This window comes from Ptychodera flava, chromosome 14, assembly GCF_041260155.1.
Source record: "Ptychodera flava strain L36383 chromosome 14, AS_Pfla_20210202, whole genome shotgun sequence".
NCBI classification, from domain to species: Eukaryota; Metazoa; Hemichordata; class Enteropneusta; family Ptychoderidae; genus Ptychodera; species Ptychodera flava.
Genome location: NC_091941.1, coordinates 7,088,743 through 7,113,355, shown reverse-complemented (window position 1 = coordinate 7,113,355; position 24,613 = coordinate 7,088,743). Strand labels below are relative to the sequence as shown.

The following is a 24,613-nucleotide window of genomic DNA, read 5'->3' as shown; positions in this document are numbered from 1 at the left end:
TATTGCATTTCTGGAAATAATGGTCAATACGGAAAGAACATTGAAGGATACCCCGGAAACATTCCTTGAAATGGGGACATCCATGGATTTAGTGGTGGTCCGGTGTAAGAGTACGCACTGGCTTGAGGAAAATGATGTGCCAGTTGTTTCTCGGTTTCATCAGCTTTTAATTTTAGATCACTTTGAGGTTCGTTGACGGCATTTTTACAGGTGACGTGCCTTTAATCTTCATGATGATATTTTTTGTCATTTTCGCTGGACTCGTCATCAACGTGGTCATCATAGTTGCATTTTTGTTTGCCCATTTCTAACAGTTTAGGAAATTCGATGTCATCATCCATAGTTGCCGGTGGTGGTAATTTCCCATTCATAGCCACCTTCAAAAGTCTAATGTCACACAAAAGTCGACTGCGACCAGTTAGACCGTCGTACTTCCCGGGAAAACTTTATTTAAGCGAGTCTTGATTACACGTGTAAACTGAGTGTTATTTTTTTCAATAAATGCCACCAGATTGCGCAGCTCTGATTCTAGATCCTTTAACTCATCTCGTATTTTCTTAACATCCTTTTCTTTCTATAAAATTAACATGAAACATCAATCAGTGGGTTATGAATAATTTCAGTGTTCGAAATAATCGGTGGCAATGGTGGCATTTGCCACAAAAAAACTGTCATCTGCCACCAAAATTTTTTTCTGGTGGTATTTTTCTGCCACTAAATTTTGGGTCATCATGTCATCGATCCTACGGCTTGAATGAAGGAACACTGAAGGAACACGCGTTGTCTGACGGCGGAAAAACTCATTAGCAAAAAAAAACCAAACTAATTGCGACATTTTGGCATGAATGAAAACATAGCGTGAATCCAAACTTGTGATTGGCTAATCTCCATATCGATGACAGCAGCTTTTGTACACTTGATGTTGTTTCCCTCTGTGATAGCCACATATGCAATCATACGGCACAAGATAAAAGTATGTTGTGACATTTTGAAAACAAAGCCAAACTGCAGCCTGCATGAATTAAATAATAATAAATACTTGCAATTCATTAGCCAGTATACAGGGCTCGAAAATTCCTATTGCCCGACGCCCGTGGCTAGTGAATTTTGCGTTCGGGCAAGAAAAGTCAATATGCTTCCCGTCCGACGGGCAAGTGCACCAGTGGTTGAATTAACTAAGCTCTGGACAATTCAAGCTTGAAAACGTATTTCATTAGGTCTGTACACGCCTACAATCATTGTAAGTCCTTCAACTCTCAGAAGTTTTTTTTCTGAAAACCCTCGAAAATCCGCCTGACATCGCAAAATAATCGTTCTTGCTGTTGTAAAACACAAAAAGTCGTAAAAATAGAGTTTTGCGACATGTTCTCTCCGACGACACGGAGTGAACTCACTGTTTTGTATGTGTGCCGTAAAGTGGTCTGCTCTCGACAGTGGTTGCCATTCTCTTTGTGCAAGTGAATGAGTCGTATGACAGTCGATCGGCTTCACGCGATAGTGTAATTGCACCATGTGCTTGGTAAATGGATGTAAACTTATTCGAAGCCATGGATCTCGGCAATGCTTACTGTTCAACGTAAATCAACACCCAGTTGAAAAAGTACAAGTTTACATCGTAGTCGAAACGGGCTCAGTCGACCAAGGAGGCCACATATTGCAGCTACGTAGTGCGTGAGATGCACACAGTTTCAAATTACGTGACCTTGGTTGTTAGGGATCGGCTCTCACTTACAGAAAACAAATCTGCACTGAAGAGTAATGAAAACGAAACTTGAATCTTATCTGCTCTCTTGACGAATACATTTATCAAAATAAAACTTTGAAAGACTGCTGTGCTCAGTGAGCAAACATGTGGGTAAAAGGGTTGCAGATGTACATGTGCGTATGCATTGGCAGATAAACACTAGCAGAGCAGTTGTTTGTGATCTCAGCTTGATAATAAAGAGCAGCAGCCAGCCATGCATATTGTAAATCACACAATCTTATTACTCTTATGCAAAGATTTTAATTTGGATTAGGTTGTGGAAAAATTCCAAATTCAAAGATGTTTTCTAGATGGCCAAATCTACAGAAAAGACTAATTAAAAGTATTCTCACATTTCTTCTGCGACATTTCAGATTTGGTAATAGTCCTTCATTTTAACAAGATGTACATGTAGTTCATGTTAAAATATGTTTTTTCCCTCTTTGAATTCACTTCATATGGCCAAACTCTTGCTCTCTGTTACAAATTACTGGTACAGTTATTAGAAATTTAGGGCAAGTAATTTTTCCTCTCGGGCAAGTAAAAATGAAATTCACGTGTCCCACGGTTAGTAAGTTTGAAAAATTTTTTTTGAGGCCTGCAGTATGGGTTGACTTTTTGTGACGTGTACTGACCAGATTTTGAAGAATTTATAAATTAGAATGAGTATATGGCAAAGACAAAATGTTGTATTACATGTATACCGATCACATGATGTGTTAAACTGCCACCAGATTTTTCATAATTGCCACCTGATTTTATATCCAGTGGCAAACTTTTGCCACAAGAAATAAAAAAGTATTTCTATCCCTGAATTTACATGTAAATTTTAATTAGAAAACATGCAAAGCAAATTTCATCATTTCGATTTGTATTTCGCACCAGTATATTCGATTCTTACAATGTGCTGCATTACTTCATATGAAACTTATTTATTGACATGAATTGTCAACAGTACAGACCGACCTGGGAGACCGACTCACCCGTCGATCGTCATCACTCGCGAATATGTCTGTATTTCTTGCAAATTTTCTCATATAACTAAAACAGCTCGAGATGAATGCAGGCCGACTAAAAATGAGACTGACGTTTTCAATTGATAAAGGAAGGCTAGTGTTACATTACCTGTCTTACAAGATCCATGTGTTCTTTGTGTTTGTCAGTCCGTCCACAATACATGTATCCGGGACAGGGTTCGTAGCAACACCCAGCCTTTTTTCGATTCCCGGACTCCTTGTGACCTCTATGATGACATTTGGCACAGGTTGCCTCTACAGCATTAAGTCCGGGAAGGGGAAGAACCGGTAAAGGTGGTGGTGGCGATTTGAGGTCTGTCAGCTCGCGTTCCATAGTTATTTTTAGCTGACTTTGTGTCTCAATTTTTTCTTCCAAATCTGCTTCTCTGTCTCTAAGTGTTGGCCCCTGTGTTCTTGGTATGGTTAAATTCCTTCCTCGATTGGTTACACTTTCCGAAATTGGGTATTCCAACCGGCGGCATTTAGCGCTACTTTCATCAACAACATTTGCAGCGACCGCTCCTGCTTTTTGTATGGCCGGTGAGTTTCCATCTACTACAAACAGTTGAGTCTTCAGGGTACCTCCTCCCGTTGATCGCATATTATCAATAATCAACTGTCTGAACCGACTGGGATGACTCGACGGCAAGTCCAATCGTTGATTCTCTTCGTCCAAAACTTGTAGACGGATTGCACTCATTCTACCGATGTATTCGATCTGTTTTCCTAGCTCCTGAACTAAATCATCATATTCCATTTTGTAAAACATTGCCTCGGGTATGTAAATCGGCGTTATCCTCGGAGTGTCGTAATACACAAAGTGTATTTTAAAAAGAATTTCACGTTTGTCTGCCATCGCTGTTACTTTCCGGGATAACTCTGCTAACAACACGTGCGCAAGTTTTCTACTCGGGAGGGAAAATGACGGTATGCATTGTATACAGCGCATGTCTCAATCTTACACCGCGGGATATCGAAACGGTTCAAAGATAAATATAAGCTTGATTGAAGTTACACTTTCGTCGATACCGCTAAAAGAACGGATACCGGCGGAAAGGGTTGTTTACTCAACTACGGGGGATTCTGGAACGGCTACAATATCAGAAGCTGTACCACTGCCAGCTAAAACTGTGGAAGTATCCACGATGGCCACATACTATATTGAAAATGCAGTGATCAAGGGGCACCATTTCTATCAGACAAACGTTCAGATTGGAAAAGTTTACCAGTGTTGGCAGGATAATTTCAATGCTTACAGCGAGAATGCAGTTGGTGTTTATGACGACGACAGACTTGTAGGTCACGTCCCTCACCATTTGGCCGGTGCATTTGCAGCAAATATTGCCCTGTTCCCCGAAGTCGCCATCTACGCGGAGGTTATCGGTTTGCCACGTCCAAGTACTTATCCGTGGCCAACTATGTGGAATGTTGGAGGTGGTGTTATTATTGACTGCCGATATGTTATCTACTGCAACAGAGAGAAGAGAGACCAAGTATTGACCCGTTTACAACTTGGCCTTCATCATTTACCTCAGTGCACACTGAGGTAACAAATACAAATACAACCAACCAAACGGCCCTTTTAGGGCCAACAAATTTTCCCAAAAGAGAACTACCGAATGAAATTGTACGTGTAATATCCCTTTATTGCAGACAATATACCTGTACAGATTTTAAATGATTTACCACTTTTCTATAGAGACTGTCTTAAAGTCTGGTTTTCTGTCAGGTCGAAAGCTAAAGATACAGGTAGCAGACGCCTGGTGTGGAATTGTCCATATAAAATATTTGTATATGTAGAAAGAAACAATTTATGCAGTTTTACTTTTGAATCTGTCAATAATATGGATATTTCTAAAGTTACAACGAAAATGGTATATAGAATGTTAATCGAATCTTTTCATGTAAAATCAAATGCAGTTTAAATTGGAGTAGAGATTGTAATTTTCATTTTAAGGAAAAAGACGTATGGCTATTGGCCAAAAAAGTCACACCTGAAACGAAGCTTCTCAGCTTCCACTGGAAATTTACAATACGCAGACTGCCAAATTGTGTGAAACCTTTTCAATGGAAAAAATAGATTCCCATTATGTAAACGCTGCAAAGTGTATGATACTTACAAACATAGATTCTGGGAATGCATTATTGCAAAAAATGTCTGGTCTTTCATTGTCAAAGTCTTAAATAAAATGTCAGAAACACCTATTGATTTAAATTATTCAAACGTGATTAGAGGATTTTCTTTTAAAGTAAAGCGCTTCGAAAAATTAGCAAATTTTGTCGTTATTGTTGCAAAATGGTCTATTCATAAATACCATGTATGTGATCTTAAAGACACATTTCCCTCTGTAATTGTCGTAAGAAACGAACTGTACCAGAGAGCGCAAGCTCAGAAAATAGATATTTTACTACAAGTCATGTAACCTTATTTTGACTGAGATTTAACATTGACTTTACAACATTATGACATGTACATACTATCTGAGAAAGAATAAGACTTTGAAGGAAAAAAAATCCAATGAAAAGACTATCTATTTCCAAGTTGTAAATATAGTGGATGAAATGTTTCTGTCCGGTCTATATTTGATATGAACTAAATCGGTCGTCACTCAAAACGAATGCTCTTTCGAGTGCCGTACAAAATAAATGTTTTACAGTAAAGAGTACGATGCACCAAGAATAAATGTTTGTCTGATGATTTCCTACTCATATCCTGCTTCTGCAGCCAGGCCTCGGCAAATACGTGGAGTGAGTCGTACCAAAGAGTCAGCTATTGCTAATTCAGTGTAGTTGTATGCGAATATATCATTGCTTCTCAGCGTTGACTTTATATGTCGGAAACATAACTCACACACGTTATATTGTGGATTGTATGGGGGCTGAAACATTAACCGTACGCCTTGTTGATTTAACAGTCTGGTTAATTGTGGTTCCACGTGCCTCGCATGATGAAATGGACAATTATCCATTATAACACAGTCACCATGTGACAGACGAGGTATTCCTGTACAGAAATTCTGCTCGACCGCCTCCTCAAAAAAATTCAACATTTCATACCCATTTGAGGGTCCTTCGATGATATCTGCGTGGTCAACTCCAAATACACCAATTAGTAAATTGATTGTGTAGGTAGCATTACTGGCGTATCGCTGTACTTCAACACAAGGTGTACCGACCTCAGAGTGGCCATATCGACGATTACCTTCGGTACGAACAACGGCGGCTTCGTCAAACCAGTGTAGTTGTTCAGGTCGGAAGTTTGAAACTTCTTCAACAATATCAAGCTGCCTTTCGAGATTTTGTTCAGTGCAAGTCTCGGCAGGTAACTGGGATATTTTCTTCCTTGACATCAGGAGGTGTTTGTTAAGCGCCTTTGAAATTGAGGAGAGGGAGGGAAGGGTTTCTTCGGTACATACCCCATGAACCAGTAAATTCTGCCGTATCTCACGCCTATAAATGCTTGGTTTTACACTTTTGTAGTATTCAATATGCTCCAGAACATTTGCAGTCAGTTTTTTTACCGATGTTCCAGATGATTTGCCTGGCAGGAAACTGCCAGTTTTCAAGTACCGCAAAACAATGTTGTTGGCCGTTTGCTTTGAAACACCACCACAACGTTTACCAATTTCTGAAAATGACAGACCGTTTAAATACAACTGAACAATCTTCTCTCTCACTTCAGCTGGTGTCGTCTGGGAGCCATCCATGTTGTGTTTTTTGTCTGGTTCAACGTCTGTTTGTACAAATGTACAGATCATTACGCCAGTGAAACTGATAGCTGCTAATTACGTGTCAGCGTATGTATACAAAGCCCCACCATGGCTGGCAATACCAGAACATGTCGTTGTCTGAGTTTTATTAGACTAGAAAGTTGCTGACTCAAAGCCCTGACTTCCAGACATTGCTATCGCTACTCAAACATTCTGATTCTTTCAGATCGATTTGTGTTGTTAGTTTTAGATTTTTTTTGAAGTCATGAATTTTATTGATATTCAACTACAAAGAACACTGTCCTCCGAGTCTAAATTTGCAGTAAACGTCGTTCTTTTACCACCTCTCCGTGAATTTGAACTGCTTGTAAAACTTGGCAACCAGTCTCTGTGTGTGTCACCATTGAAACTGATAGCTGATGTAAAGATATAAACATACTACATAGTAAATTAGTTTACAGACATCTTGCTGCGTCACCTGCTGTTTTAGTCTGTCTGATGTTGGCGCAAAGTTGTAAAAGTTGACCACTAAAAGGGTAAATTTGTGAGCAAACTGACAAACCTAATTCGGTAGTGTATCAATATCCAGCTGTATCTCATCGTCAAAATAATTGGTGCCGTCACTGTAAGAGTGGTGAATCAGTGAATCTTGCTACGAAAGTAATAAAATCCCCCTACAGAAATATGTTGTTTTGCTGTGATTATTAATCTGCTTTTTCTGGGGACTATTTTTAATTGCCATCTTTCACAAGGATATGCCAAATGCCCATAGAATACCTCCCAGCATCTTTTTCATTATCCATAGCAACTACAGTACGTGTACATTGAAAATAGTCATCAATTTGTTGCAAGATTAAATTTTTTTGTGGAGATGGATATTTGAGATCAGCAGCTCAGATTATCCCAAAATACATGCATTGATTGGCTGTCTCATGAAAGACCTGCAATTAGATGTAGATGGCAAGTTGAAAATTGTGCAGTGTCTTCAGGACAATTCTTGGAACCCTTTGAGGACAAGTTGTTCTTGTTACAAGGATACATGTATCTAGTGCGTCTTTAGGGATGTGGTTAAACATGAGCGTGGAGAAAATGTCCCCCTTGTAAATTTATCTTTGGACTATTTTGCTATGTTTCAGTAATCCGAATTTCAGAAAGACCTTATTCTAGTCAAAAATCACAGCAAAACCCTTTAAAAGAAGAAATAAAACAATTCTATAAATTAATACAAACAGAATTACACAAGTGCCTGAACTAAGATCTTCAAAGAAAGTATCATTAATAGCAACATGCGGTGTTTCTTCACAAATGACGTACTTGTATACATTTATGCTAATTTATTCTAATTGGCTAATTAGTATGCAGGCTGGCGTACAGGTTAAAGGAACAGTATTTTATGACAGCAACAGTGACAGCTGTGCAGCTTAGTTGCACGAATGTGACATCAACCTTCTCACTTTGAAAGATTATACAAGTGTTTTAGCATTCAACAGCTTTCTTGAAAGTGAAGCCAGTCAGGAGGAGAGATCGTGGTCATGTGAAGAGATCACCTAAACTCTTTATAGGTACATGTAGCGCTAATCCCGAAATATCAATACGGTATATAAAGATGTCTTCCAACCAATTATTTCTCACATTTGTATGGTGCACATCATGTTCACCTTTCAAGCTCAGAATCTAACATATTAATTTGGCTTATTCATCAAAGTCCTGTTACATGCACGCTTTATTCAATCACCGAATCAAGCATTTGCCCAGATCCCTCAGTGAAGAATGGCTTCCCTGCTGTTTCCATGGTTACTCGGGTTATGTTTTAGGGCTGTTCCCCTCAAGTGTCGTGGGCCTGATGAATGGTATATCCACTGATTGCTTTGGATTTGAAACTGCTGCAAGGGACAGTACGGTAGATCTGAGATACAGTATGTCACGGTGGAGAAATTTCATACCTTCAACAGTGCCTGTACTGATGCCAGAATCTCTTTTCAATTTGATTGATTGATAATTTGATAGTAGAAGAAGAGCTTGCTTTTGAATCATTTGTAGACAGTGGTAAAATTATCTTTGCCATGCCATATCACAAAGAGAAATATAGATAATTTCACCATGGTTACCATGCATAAATGCAAAGGAAGTGTTGAGGTTCAGTAACAGGCAGCGTAGTCATATTTTTCACCCAAATGTATGGAAAATGAAGTAAAAGTATGTGTGTTGCACACAGAAAACAGCTAGCAATTCATTGCTTTCCTCTGCAAACTATTTTTCATCCATTCCATTGGCTCCAGTGAGTCTGTGGTATCTCTTGTAGAAGTCCTGTTGTCTCCTGGGCATGTGTATATTCACAGAAAATTGAAACATACCAACAGAGTAAGTGTTTTTCAGGAGTCTTGGTGTTATCTTGTTGGATATACACAACCATTGTTGTTATCAAGAAAGACTTGTGTGCTATCTTTAGTGCATGGTAGAAAATTGTAGGTACGATAAGAATATTACCCTTTGGCAAATTTTGTTGGATGCCATTAGTGTGATACAGTTTGTACAAATGATTCCATAATGCAACCTATAAACCTGTAATGATCAATCATTAAGGGTAACATTATACACTAGAGAAATAAGAATGGGCCTGCGTACCATAAAATCAGTTCCCAATTTTCTATAATTTAGCTGCAGGTGACTTTGGCATACCTGTCCGATAAATAATAAATGGCCATCTTTCAACTTCATCTCCTGTGAAATTGATAGTAATGTGTAGTTTATGGCACTGTGACTGCACTAGGATAGAACTCACTGTGATCAATACTCATCGTATGCATTGTATTTGCTGTGTATAGCACGTGTATTACATTGTTTCATAAACTGATCCAGATATGTTGGTTAGGTTATGATACATTACCTTTTCACTGTACAACACTCCATGTGTACGAGTAATATTTGTCAGAAGTACATGTATGACACCTGTTGGGGTAGTGCAATATTTAGCCATAAATTGATCCTGCACAAGATCCTGCACTGTCTAAATATAAAAGATCAAAAGTGAAAATGAAAAAGGCACACAGTCGGAAAATAAAATGTGACATGTTCAAATGTTAATTTACTCAACAAATCACTGTGTGCCTCAGTGCTTTCATCAATCATTTTGTATCTGAACAAGCCATAAAATACCAGTATGTATATCAGCTGGTGAAAAATTATTGAATTGACTCGGCGTGCCAGCTCCCAACATTTTTCACTGAATTCTACTCTTCATTTTCATGTGAGTGTTCACGTCTTGCTGTGAGAGATCAAAGTAATCAAACTTGCACTGGTAACTGTGTTATCCGGTACAATTATAGAAGTAAAGCCTAAAGATTAGTAGATCTTTACGGTACATTCAAGCTCTCTTTGAGAAAGGTTTGTCATTCCCTCCAGTTTTACCCATTAATGAGGATTTCCAGCATCTACCCCTAGGGCGGTTGTCATGCCATTTTCTTCTGTCCGGGTCTGGGAAAGCATTTTCCAGAAATCAATTATCCCTTCCATGGTAGTGTTCTAAACATGATGCATGACGGCTCAATCACCTCACCATACCTGTCAGATAAAGATAGTCCTGCATGTACAAATTACATGTCAGGCCTTGTTATTCGTATTTTAGTTGTTGTCAAGTATGAGGTTTACTGTAAAGTGAGCCTTTGGTTGACAGTGCTATATATAAATTATAATTGATGTGATAAAGTTTAGAAAAAATGTAAAAATTCAGAAATAATGAGGCTAACCGCTCAAAACAGTAATGTGCTGTGAAAGTGAAAGTACACAAATTTTAGTGTGTTTATAGTGTCCATTTTTGACATGAGCATTTTAGATGTCTGCTTTTCTGTAGTCATAACATTATAAGAACCTTTGTATTCCTATCACAAGTATTTTAAGAAACTCATGATTGTCACAATTAATGACAGAAATACGTTTCTGACTATTAAGAGGCCTTGTTGTCGAGCATACCATAGCTTGTACATAATTGTTCACGTAATTTTCAGCTGATTTGGAAATAAAATTGTGTACTTATTCTTGATAGCAAACAATTTTGAATTATACTGTACAGGAATATACTTAGGCTTAGAATAAACTTTATCAATATTGAAAAAGAAATCTTGCACAAGTATTGGAGACAACATTTCAAAGTGGTATTATGATTCAGTGGTATTATGATTCCAATTGCTGTGTGCCTCTGGCAAATTTCTAACAATCTTTTCTTCATTGCAATTACCCACAAAAATGAAAGATATCCAAAATCAGAGATGATAAGCCCTCGAAGATTATACCACAACTGTGTATGTTATCAGATCTGTTCATCGAGATATCAATTTTCATGAAGATAATGTGTAACCATACACCACTAACTTCTTTGTGTTCAAATATATTCTCTCTTTTCAGGCAATTAATGATTTTACAACAAAAACAGATCTGCTTAACCTGAAAGGTAGGTACCATTGTTTCACCAGATGATGTTTGTAGCAGTATTGTGACCTATGTCTAGTTCACCTTCAATCTTTAAAGGCCAGAATTTTATATATTGACTGGTTGATTTATCAGGGAAGTGGCAAAATGTATGTTAAGTTATTGTAGTTTATTTTAAATTGGGATAGTATTGCCTCTCTTGACATCCACCATGTAGCCATGTTGCAACCAGGGTGACGAAATCATGATCGATCAGCAATAAAATGGCAAAGAGATTATCAAGGACAAGCAACAGTGGCAAATGCTGAGAATTGCTGCTGTGGAATTGATTCATTATCAAATGATTTCAAATTATCAAATGATAGCAGTCCTGTCCAAAATCTCAATATTACAAATATTATTGCATAGAATTTATTTTTCATTATGATGCTTTGCATGTACGTCACAACATGTGCAATCAAAATCTAGAGCTGTTACAGAAGATTTGGAGCAAGTATTGGACACTCAGATCTGCATGGCAATCGAAAGTAAATACACAACACATTTTCGACTTCTCGTGCTAGTCTATCCAATGTTGGTGCCTTGAATTCACTAGCTGTGTCACAGCATTCACTCTCATTCACTCTGTAGTCAATGTTGTATGGTGTAGCTGCAGTGGATTCATACTCAAATTCAAGATTTCTTGACATGATATTGTTACAGTCTCCTTGATGCTCTGCATCAGAGGAACTCTGATATTAAAAGCCATCGGTGTGTGATTCTCTTTTCCCACAGCTTCCCAGCTGTGCTCAATTCAAGCCAAGCTAAATTGCATATACAAGATGGTGGATAATGTCTTGATATGTGTTTTGATATCATTTCTGATACTACACATACTGTGCACTCCCCGTACACTGTTTATTGCATTTACTACACACACAGAAACACAGATGAAGGACTTTGAAAAGACAAAGTGATCAAACTGACAGAATTAACCCTTTTCTTGTGATACCTGTCACCCATCATCCTACTGAGCCAGAGAAAAGTGATATTTATCCAAAACCTGTTTTCACTTACTTGGCATGACTCATATACAAAAAAGATAACAAACTTGTGCTCGGCTATGCCGTTGAATACCATATATGTAGAAATCCACCTACATACTTATCATTGGCCGTAGCTGCACTGTAGATGCATTTCTATGTGTTCAGTCTACAGTTTCACTTTTACCAATTTGTCTACTCGTGCAGTTCCAGTGTTAATGGTCTCCTGTACATTGACAGAAAGCTATGATAAGTGATATGTGCATTTGACCTGAAGTTTGTTTTCAACTCACTCTCTCAAAGACACATGTTCAAGCTGTGTGAAATGTGACAATCCTGCCTTTTATGCAAAACTGTTTCATTGCTTTATCTTATTTTAAATTTGATGTGAATAAAATGGAAATGAGAGCATCGATTCATGATTCTTTTTATGCTGAAATGTGTATTGCAGAGAATGATTCAACGCCATTTGGTTGACACCCAATGCTCAATGCTTTAATGTGTCACAGCCAATAGATAACTTTCATGATGGATAGTGTAGCAATTCTTTTCACTGATCCGCAGTCTTTCATAGGAAGTAATGGTTGCGTGACTGATGCTTGCATTCATGCAAGCATAGTTGCATGGTTCAGTATACAAATGTTACTAGTAATATTGTTGTAGTGTTAGCATAACCCCATCACTTCTGTAAAATCCTTGTGTAAAAGTTTGACAACCCAAGTGTAATTAAAAAAGTCACATTTCACCAAAGATAAACTGAATCTCAAAGTGAACTATTTTCTCATTAGATAGTGCATTCTTAACCCTTTTCCTGCCAGACAGTAATAACTGTATCACTTCCCCATCAGTCAAATCAGTAAAAAGCGGTATTGAGCCAAAACATGACGTATTTTCACCCACTTGGCTTGGTATGTTATAGCATCTTTTGTCCAAAAAAAACCAACTTTACAGTATTATGTTTTCAGCAGCCTTCAAATGTACAGTATTATGTTAAAATACATCATATGGAATACGTTGTGTTTCACTATTTTTAACCATCTTGACCTGGTGGTGAAATATGGACTTGGCTTGAAAAGGGTAAAAAGTGTAAGTTCTCTTGATGTTGATGTAGAACATTGGCCAATTATTTGATATTTACAAATGACCCACTAGGCAGGAGCAATCTCCATTCTGAATACATTAACGACACCTGATCTTCCAAGTTATATTATATACCCTAGAGCAAACTAATCACGCCCACTGTTCACTTTGGTAATGTTCTTTAGCATCCATTCATTTAAACTTTGACCTGCTGTAGATTCAGTTGGAAAGCTAGCCTTACTTTGTAGAGTATAGATCACTTTTATCTGAAACTTGCTACTTTCTTTATGTAAATGTCAGCAAGTTTCAACAGCCATAGCCTTCAATGCTGTTAACACACATATTCCCATAACTTAATAATATGTGTCATTTGCAATCATCTCTCTGTATTTGATGTGCAAATACAAATATGTGCTGTCACAGTTTTCCCCAGGATATTGGGTGTAGTTGATAGACCATCCTATAGTAAATAGTAAAACGTTACACCGCCTCAGGTGAAAGAGTGCATATCCCTTTACACAAAGTAATGGCTGTGTCAAAGACATTGCCAGTGAAGTTGTCGTACCATTTATGTTGTGTAATTTTGATCATGTGTCCAAGTAGCAAAACCAGCCATTTGTATGCCAGTGTCATATCTGATTTCTCATATCCATGCAGGTCCACTGACTAGTTTTACTGGAGAAAGGACCAGCAGAAGATCTCAATTATCATGTTTGTCTGGATTTTTCTTTCAGGAGAGCGGCTTGATGTGAGACAATGTGAAGCTCTGGAAGATGTGTTCAAGAGAGTGCAGTTTAAAACTATTGACCTTGAAAATGCAAATCTTGAAGATGAGGTAAAGGAAAATTCCTTGTATGGTCACTGTTATTGTCTTTCTGCCAGTGTTGGATCTTAATTTATGAAGTTTTAAACTTACAAGAAAATTTCAACAATAAAACTGACAAAGTCCAACAGTAATTTTGACCAAATAATCAATACCGTTACTAAAATCGCTATTGTGAACAACACTAGAAGCTGTGTTCATATGTGTCCCTCTTTCAGTAGTTGAGTCATGTGAAATGGAAGAATTTGAGCAGCAAATTCATCTTGCAGAGACAGGGTTAAGTGGATAGAAGTGAATATTGATTGCTTATTAGCATATTATTTGAATATCATCTCAAACCCCCGATCAGTCAGTGTAAGCTTACATTTTACAGAATGTATTCAAGCGGGATTTTCTGTCACTTACAGATATATTTTCGAAGAAATGAGAGACATCTGTAATTCCAACCATTAAAAGCTTCCTTTTATCCTGTTTTACATCAAAATTTTCTAACAGTAATCAGCCGACTGTTTTGACAGACTGACAGAGACTAGTTGTGATTATAGTTACAATGGAAAAATAACCCATTTGTTTGTGATAAAGAAATCAATTTCCTCCCTGATACTCACATGACTTCATGTTCTATCATTTAGTCAATTACAGAGTGTCACTGCCTTGTGTGATATGTTTGAATATTATGAGTCTACAGAGAAGCTTATATTAGCCTCAAATAGGAATATTGGACCAAGGGGATGGCAAGCAGCTGCCCGATATATAAAAAAGGTAAGACTGCATTTACGGATGATTGTGGCAAAACATTGTAAATCATTGATTCATTCAGTAACTATGGTAAGTCCCTGTCTATGAAATTAAAGCTTTATATCAAACAGAACACCACCGCATTTATTTGTACATCCACAGTGAACCATGGACAATTCACCTGTTCTGAATTTTACTAAGTGCCTATGAAGCTACTATAGAGCTTTACATTGTATTTATCTTTGAAATCTGAAAAAATGTTTTGATGTTTATGTACCAAGATCTGTACACAATATGTAAATGCATGCCTACATGAACACATACACTTCACAAACATCACAATCCACATGGAAACGGAACAAAAGTTTGATTATTAACAATAATTTGACTTTTCTCACCCTTTTTTTAGTCCCCACGGACACTGTTGGGGGGGGACTCATAGGTTTGGTCATGTCCGTCCGTGCGTCTGTGCGTCCGTCTGTTCACGCAGATATCTCAGAGATGCCTGGAGCGATTTCATTCAAACTTGTTACAAGGATTAATTCATATGTCATACATATGCACGTCAATTTGTTTTGTGGTACAATGCAATATGGCCACCAGGCGGCCATTTTATTACGATTTTTTCATGTACAGAGCCATAACTCAGACATGTTTCAACCGATTTTATTCAAAGTTGGTACAAGGACATTGACCAATGTCATAGATATGCACGTCAATTTGTTTTGTGATACGATCCAATATGGCTGCCGTGCGGCCATTTTGTTACGATTTTTTCATGTACAGAGCCATAACTCAGGCATATCTCAACCGATTTTATTCAAAGTTGGTACAAGGACATTGACCTATGTCATACATATGCACGTCGATTTGTTTTGTGATACGATCCAATAAATTAGATTAATTGCCAATTTGCATTGACATGATGAACTTTTGTTTTTAGGGTGAATGTCCAGAAGCACTACATCAAACTTTATAAAATATGGTACCAGTGATTATCTATCAGTGTTATGATAGGATGCAAAAATGTTTTGCAACATCCTGTTGATTAATTCCTAGTTGACTCATTTAATGACCTTTAGGATGGTGGCCTACATTGGTTTTATGTTTTCATCACCATGGAACTCATTCTTGGCCATTGAGCACCATCTGTATCAAAGTATTTCTATCACAGACCTAATTAAGTTTTGTGAAGAGGACTCTATCCTTTCTGAGGACTTGTAATCAAAGTACCCATTAACAAGTGGGGACTGTGTCATCAACGATGACTTGTTCACTGTGAGAATTATTTGTTTATCTTACAGACTGATTCACTGGAGTGCCTTGACTTAAGAAACTGTTCAGTCACTGAACTATCAATGCCAGTCCTAGCAAGATCACTGCGGTTTGGCTCCACAGTTACCGCGTTACATTTGGAAAACTGCAATCTAGCTGGGAGACCTATGTTTGTCTTAAGTAAGGGTATTCTCATGAGACTCATTGAGTCATTATTTATGTGAATGAATGGAAAAAATGAATGTTTAGATAACTAGATAAATAAAATAAATTACAAATATGGTGATTTTTCAAAACAATGCTGCTATTAGTTGTTTTCCCATTTTTGAGAAGATTTTTACCATCAGTTGTTTAGCTATTTTATGTAACAAGAATTCTGATGTATCAGTTGATGGTTTTGCTTTAATTCAATCAAATTCCATTGCATGTTAGTTTCCCTTTCTCAACACGTATACATGTCTGTACTGGACATGTACGGTATTACAGTCTTACTTGATTAAATACATCTATTTTGAGAAAAGTATCAAAATGGAATTACCAGTAGCTGTTAGTTCTCTGAGAGTTTGATCTCAGTGAACACATTGATGTAATAAAGTCTCTGATCAGGTACAAGGTACTCTCTTACTGCCAGAATCTGCCCAACTCAGTATTGGAAACAATTTCTCTTAATTTTGTACATTTGGTAGTAAATCAACATTGTAATGCAGACTTGTATAATGGAACACAATCAAACCAGTAACTTAGATGAATGTTACCTGCATTGGATGGCAATAGCAAAATAAGTGACATGTGTTGAAGGTGGAGGAAACAATTTCTTTTCTTGCATTTCACAGCGTGACACAATTGTAATATATCTCACATTTTATTTGTCACACAGCATCTTCACTGAAGTTCAACCAGACAATTAAGGACTTGTTTCTCGCTGACAATAGACTCATGCCATCAGATGCAATACAAGTGGCGACAATGCTAAAATTCAACTGGACTTTGAAATTATTAGATCTCAGGAACAACCATATACAGGTAAGGAATGGTACCATTAGCTTCTTGTCCCCCGTGCGATCAACTGACATGACTACACTTGCTTCATCACTGTGGGTGATTTCATTGAAGTATGCCAAACAGAATTATGGGTGATTTGTTGTACAATCTGTGCACCTTGAACTTCAACTCTAAGGTCATTCAAACACATTGAGACATTAATACACGGGTCAGTCACAATCAGGGTGCTCTAGACAGATTTCGACATGTTACGCTCTAATATAAAAAAATGTTGAGCAAAATTTAATGAAACATTGTTCTTAATATGAAACAACCAGTAGAACCAAACAGGCCCCATCGAAAAAATGGAGTTTTTGTGATGATTTTGAGCTGAGCAGTGAAAAAAGTACCCTAAAAATGGGTCAAAATGGGCGTTACGCTGTTTCATCTGAAAAAGCACATTTTGTAAACTCACTTTTTGAAACTGTTAGATTATTTTTTTCGATTATTCAGAATATTTAAAGTATCATATAGCATTCCTTCTTTCTTTTGCAAGTTATTTCATCTGAAGACAGGGATTTGAATGGAAATGGCGTGATAACAAGTGAAATTTTTGTGTCGTTACGCTTTTTATATTTTGACAACAGCATTGATTTATCTCTCTATTATCACTTGGAAAACATTACCCTAGAATGTTTCCTAAAACATCTTTTGATTGGAAGACCAACTGTGATTAGTTGGTACTAAATGTTTATAGGGTCAACGTATTGATTATGAATGACAAATCATGATAATTGTCCACATTTTTTGTCCCAAAATTTTGTAGTGTCCGTGACACCCTCATAACTTTCAGCCATATTCAGATAGTAGAGATCTGATGTCACTAGCCAAAGTGGCCCTGTTTGCCTTCCTTATGTGTTAGAAAAATATAATCCATTTACCACTTGTATTGTTTCAGTATATCAAAAAGGGGCCAAATGTAGTGTCCATGACAGCCGTAGTGTCCGTGACACCAAATCCATACAGTACTTGTTACAGTGATTTAAGCTGGTAATTCCATTGTTTACCAGCTGAAGTTACATTTTTATAAGAGAGCAACTTAGTTTTTGAGTAAGACATCAAATGAAATATATTAAACCAGTGAAAGATGTTTTTCTACCTTTTAAGATTATAATGTTAAAAAACGGTCCTATGAAATAACGGTATAGGGGTTTAAAAAGGAACAGAAATAGTGTTATCAGTTATTTCCCAATATAACTTTAAGATAGAAATGTTATTTATAGTGAAATTAAGGCAAAGCACTGAACAAACTAATTTACTTTCACATTAAACCACTTTCCATTTGCAACTGGCTTCATGTCACGGACACTACACCTAACAAGTGGTCAACCAGTTTTCACTGCATTTATATTTAAATTCACCTGACATCTGAAGTAAACTTCATAGACCATAATAAATCCTTTTAAAAACAAAAGAAAATGTGTTTTTGAATTATATAAGGGGGGAAAGTGGTTGCAAATCTGACTACTTATGATGATGCTGCAGTAGTGTTAGCCCCAGTACAGATCTCTGTCAACAGTGATGCATATAAGGGGAGGGTTTATGTCCCTTCAAATTACTTTTCTCTTTTAACCCTTTGTTTGCATTATAAGGCTGTATTATTAGTGTTTGATGAAATTTCAGTCGTGTGTTGGTTGTTAAGGGAAAGCTATGGTGAGACATAGTCGGATCTATCATGTGATGTCTATTAATGCTGTGATCCTGAAATTTGTTTGGAAACCCAAGTGGTTTCTCCTCAGTTTCAAAAAAGTTCTGTCTTTCGCAAGTTGTTGGGTCTGATATTTTGTTTTGTTATACTTGTTGATGTTTTCACGTGTTATTGGCTTCAAATACAATCAATATTTCTATATTTTTATCTTGTGTTGAGATTATTGTTAACGTTTTGTCTCTTTTTGTGAACTTTGTTTTGACAAGTGTGTCTTCTATGTTCTTGTTTCTTTTTTGTGGGTTATTATTGGGTGGTTTGGGAAAAGGAATTTTAATGTTTTGTCCTTATCAAGTTCCTGCTAGTATTTTGCAAGACTTTCTTTCAAGTCTTTGGGCTATTCAACAATGAACTCTACCGCCAAATATGTGGCTGTTTAATGGCTGCAATGCATTGTCATGATTGCATTTCATAAACTTGAAATGGAAATCATCTCTGAATACCAAAATGTGATTCACTTTTGAAAAAGATTCAGAAATGACATTTTCATAATTTTTACTGGAACACAAAACCAACTGGCAGAGTTTAGCTATAGAATAAACAAAATGCACCCACATTTAAATTTACAGTTAAGAAATCACTAGAAAAAAATAACATTTCTCGACGTCAAAATTTTGAAGGGCCCAAGGCACAACCAAGAAAATATTTTGGATATTAAAACCCACACAAAACTAATTGGAACATTCCAATACCTGGACAGAGAATCATGTTACCCAAATCAAATTTTAAAGGACTAATTGAAGGTGAAATTCTCAGATACTTCTGTACATCCAATGACCCAAACGATTTCAAGGAGAGAGCTGATTTCTTTACAAGCAAATTAATTTACAGAGAATACACGGAAAAAGAAATAACTAGAATTACAACAGAAATCAAACAACACAAGGAATTGAACTCAACAAAAGGTACAAGAAAAATAAAGAAGGAAACAAAAAATAATCTAATCTTCACAACAACATATAGGCCATAAACTAAAACAAAACACTTGAAAGGAAGTCTTGCAAAATATTGGGAGGAACTTGAAAAGGACTAAACATTAAAAATCCTTTTCCCAGAACCCTAAATAACAGCCTGCAAAAGAAACAAAAACATAAAAGACAAACTTGTCAAAAACAAAATTCACAAAACAATCTCAACACAAGATAAAAATATGGAAATATTGGCTTTATTTTTTAAGCCAATAACACATGAAAACGACAACAAGAACAAGCATATAAAAATCAAAATATCTGACACAGGATCACAGCATTCAAAAGACACCACATGCTAGATCCGACTATGTCTTGCCAAAGCTTTCCATAAACAAACAGCACAAGACTGAAATTTTATCAAACACAAATAATACAACCTTATAATGCAAACAAGGGGATAAAAGAGAAAAATAACATGACGGGACATAAATCCTCCCCTTATATACATCACTATTGACAAAGATCCGTAATGGAGCCCACACTACTGCAGTACCACCATAAATAGTCAGCTTTGCAACCTCTTTCCCCTTATACACAATAGATGCTGACCAAATACTTAAAATACTCAAGTCACCTACAAATATCACTATGAGTGGCAAGAGAGTATTATATTATACTCTTCATGACTTTAATTAGACTTCTGATATAGAGAATTTGTGTTTAATATCGTCTTTTAAAACTGGTAAAGAAGTTGCCCCTTTGATTATTCAAATGTGTAGTGTCCGTGACGCTACTGAAATACAGATCACAATAATATGTTGGAAACCAAATGTTCAGTAAATCATTTATTGTTCACTTTATAGTGTTAATAGGACAGTTTTGTATTGTTTAGCATTTTCTACATACCGGTTATCATTGTCTACATACCAGTTATCGCAAGAATTTTTGCATTCAGTGTTGTATTTCTGATAAAATTTTCTGGTTATTGAAAAATACCAGTACTACAAATATTCTTTATGTCAAACTTCCTTAAAAATATGTTTTTGATTTGTTTGTAATCAATTCTTGTCATAATTGTACTGTTTTTTACAGATTTACTGGTTATAATAAGCAATAGTTTGTTTCACACACATATTCCTGAATGTGTAGTGTCCGTGACGCTTTTACCATACTACAAAAATGACTACAAAACTAACAAAAATAAGCAAAATTTTGCTGCAAATACTATTAATGTTTTCTAAAGACTTCAACAATTGCAGTAAAAAATAATTTAAATGTACTAAAGGGCAAATCTATAAACTAGAGGAATCATAAGCTCATGGGGAGAAAAAAATGAAAAATTCTTTTTTGTTCGTAACAAATCATTTTGCAGGAAATCATGCAAAGCTGGGTAAAATCCTGATACATTCACCTTATTTTCTACAACAGATGTATATATTTTCTGGTTAAACTTTTAAAAACAATATTTGTACAAATGTTGTATAGTCTACTATGTTATTTCTCCATCAACTCATAATATTTTGTAGTGTCCGTGACGGTGTGTCAACACAATAAAGAACTGGTTGCCATGGAAATACTGAGAAAGTTTGGTTCACAACTTTTCAAGCAAATATGTACCAAACCTTAAGCTTTGTGAATTTAGTAAATTTAGATATGTGTCTACAAGATGAAATTTTGACAAAAGTGAAACACTCTAGAGCACCCTGATTGTGACTGAACCGACTGTAGCTTTGATCTCGTGCAGTCAGAGCATGTATATCATAGTTGTAAAGTGCAACGTATTGTTTCATAGAAATTCATTTGTTTCTTTCATGCCTACTGCAGGCAGTCTTTGTCCATATCGTACCCTACAATAACAGTTGTTCCTCACTTTACAGAATGTTGGCGTTGCTCACCTATGCGATGGACTTGTTGAACAGAAAGAAGATGGCCTCTCCACACTGGTTCTGTGGAACAATGGCATTTCTCATGTCGCCATGAATGAACTTGGAAGAGCTCTGGTAAGTCCAAGTTTCAGTCAAGTCTGAAGTCTAATATAAAACCTTTGGATTCCTATTACATTTCTGTTACCTTAATCTCTAGCATTCTTATAACATTTCAAATAATACAGTGCATAATGTTCTCTCCTTTTGATGAGTCATTTTGTATCATGACAGACATGAAACAGTAGAGTGAATGTGAAATGTTTATCAGATGTCTGTATTTAATACTGGTAAATAATTTGGAGCAATCACGGCCCTGGAGCAATGTATATGATGTCCATGCATAAATTATATGTCAATGCTACCAAAAATGTGAAAAAAGTGCCTTGAAATGGTATTGGATGCACATGAAATAATGAAATATACAAAAAATGTAACCATGTAGCGACCCGGACTTCATGCATTGTGTGACATACTGCTATTCATGTATTATGTGAGGCCCTGAACCCTGGTCTTCACATAGATGAATTTTGTGAAAAACCCTGTATCATTTCCCTGGAAATGTGAGCAATTTCCACAGTCTTATCTCTCACAGATTCTTTTCATCCATCTCAGTTACACAGCTATCTTTAATACATGACCCTGGGTACAACATCAAAAGTTCAATGATAGACAAAATATTAATTCTTCATGTTGTGCTTCTGCTGTGCCAAACAAAGTCCCATCTTCTATTCATCAGGGCCTTGTTCCTTAGGATTTTGACTATAATAAAAAGTCAAATATTTATATTTGTATTTGACATCCTTTAAACTCGTAATATTGGCTTTTTTGTCAACTCTTTAATAAAACTACAGGTACTATCATGCAAAATTGAAAAGTGACAGGTTTTATAGATTTAACGGTTGAATGACATGTACAGGCCTTCTGTTTTGCTGTTATGTTACTGTCTGGGTCAAATGACATTTTCCTATGTAAAGGTCAAACTTTATGGTCAATAACTTCAGAGTCAGATTTCCTCATTCATTGAAGAAATTTTCAGACTTCCACATTGTGTCTTATACAGTTACATGATATGCCTCTGGTATAAAGTAAATGCTCCCATGAAGTATAACCCTGGAAAATATGTTGTCAAGTTTGACCTCAATAAACACGAAATAGATTTGATGATGTAAATGTAGACATAGATGCAGACAACCAATGGCAATACTGGGATATTTTCGCACAATGTATTATTGGAAGCCATCTTTTACACTACATGAACACTGATCAATATGCTCTACACTGAGTCTGCATCATGAATTGATCCCAGAGACTGCCCACAAAGTATCTTCTAGCTAACACAGTGATTTCATGCTATTTGGCTTCAAAATCAAAGTTTAACAATCAATGATCTACAAAATTACCATACACAATAAATTCTGTTGTGGCCAGGTGATTTCTTGAAATTATGCAGATCATGATCAAATGTTACTGACTATTTATGGGGTACATGAATATTCTCCATTCTCATCATCAAATTTGAATTTTTTTTACTTAAATTACATTTATTTATTAATACACTGTACATACTAGTAATTGAATGCTAATGTATCATGCTTTTAGTATTAGATGAAACAAATAATCCGGATCTTTATAATCTAATCTCACCGTTGTTAATTCAGTTGTGGTGTGACAGTTATATTGGCTACGGCTACGAAAATCTTTTAACACACTTACGATCTTCAAGCTGTAAAGTCAGATATCAGTCAACAACCCCATTCCAACCCCCCACCCCCCTACCCCCACCCCCCCCCCCAAAAAAAAAAGAGAAAAAGAGGAAGTATTGTGTAGCTGAAGTTCACCACAAGAAGATCGAACGGTGCTTTTTGAATGAAGTAACTGATGTGAAACCACCAGCTTTATTATACAACCTGAAATCTCTATGTCTCTCTCTCTTTTCTAGGGGGAATGTCAACATTTAGACACCCTGAATTTGGGTCACAACACCCTCACCAATGAGGGAGTGCTAGTTTTAAAAGATGGTCTATTGAGGAACACCTCCATTTTAAGACTTGGTTTGGTAAATACCAAGATCACCTGTGAAGGTAAGGCCAATCTTAGCAGAGTACTTCAAATGTTTATGAAGGTGAAGTTTGAAAAAATTTCAACATCTTCCTTTCTTGCGTGCTTCCATTATCCATCACATGCACATGCATGTATGTCAACAATGCATGCTGTTTCAGGATACAAGCAAGTAACTGAACCATGCATAGATTGACAGTAGTATATGTGCCGACCCTTGATAAGAATTCAAGTTCAATTGAAATGTTTTCATGCATCATAACATACAAAGAAAACATATCCCATGCAATACTGAAAATGTTGCACTGTGTATACAGCAAGTAATGTTGCTTTAACATCTACTTCCTAAATCAATCAGACTTTAAGCTCTGGCTGACAGCTTCCACCTTGTCCAAAGCAACTTCTTCTTTCATGCCTGCTCAGTTAGTCACAGTCCATGGTTTTTCACTTCATCAGGAATTCCAAGTTTCCAGCAGTAATTTGCAACAGTTTCTGGCGAACTGAGTTAAACATTTACCATTAATATGTTAGTCTGGTTCATACAATATTGAGAAGACCCAAGAAGCAGTGCTTCTCAAGATGGAACCCCAGATAATTGAAAAGGTTTCATTGATTTACTCCCTGTCCATGATCAATAGTGTTTACTCTGTGCTGATTCTTTCATACTGTAGGTGCTATTGCCCTGGCTGAGTACTTGGCAGATAGCAGTCGTATTCTCCGTATAGACATCAGAGAGAATGACATCAGGACTGGCGGTCTTATGGCTCTCACCTTGTCACTGAAAGTGAACAGAAGTTTGTTGAGATTGGATATTGAAATCAAGAAAGAAGCGGTGAGCATTTTCTTTTCTATGATATCCCATGGTAGGGTTTTTTTATAGGGAGGTAAGGTAATAAATGTAACCTGAGTTTCCAAGCTTTTTTATTGGGTTTCTCTGGGTATATCAACTTACAGTAGTAATATAAAATGTATTCACTTGTATGTATTTTTAACATTTTGTAAAAAAGGCCGGTGGCCCATAATACTGAATAAATACTATATATTCAGTAATATAATAGCTGAAATGTTATTATTTTTCTGCAAAAACACCCAAAAATTATGGATGCACTCAAGTCTTACTCGGCAGCAGCAGTGCCAGTA

General features: G+C 36.5%; 1 protein-coding gene across 1 annotated transcript in view; it reads left to right on the top strand.

Moving 5' to 3' along the window:
• Window positions 1-24,613, top strand: part of LOC139149135 (protein phosphatase 1 regulatory subunit 37-like) — a 39,050-nt gene that overhangs the window by 13,659 nt on the left and 778 nt on the right. Inside the window, exons 3-10 of the mRNA XM_070720703.1 lie at window positions 10,872-10,917; window positions 13,732-13,832; window positions 14,463-14,582; window positions 15,863-16,013; window positions 16,711-16,856; window positions 21,368-21,490; window positions 23,355-23,496; window positions 24,145-24,305. Of these exons, the coding sequence (XP_070576804.1) occupies window positions 10,872-10,917; window positions 13,732-13,832; window positions 14,463-14,582; window positions 15,863-16,013; window positions 16,711-16,856; window positions 21,368-21,490; window positions 23,355-23,496; window positions 24,145-24,305 (990 nt within the window). The remainder of the gene's footprint in view (window positions 1-10,871; window positions 10,918-13,731; window positions 13,833-14,462; window positions 14,583-15,862; window positions 16,014-16,710; window positions 16,857-21,367; window positions 21,491-23,354; window positions 23,497-24,144; window positions 24,306-24,613) is intronic.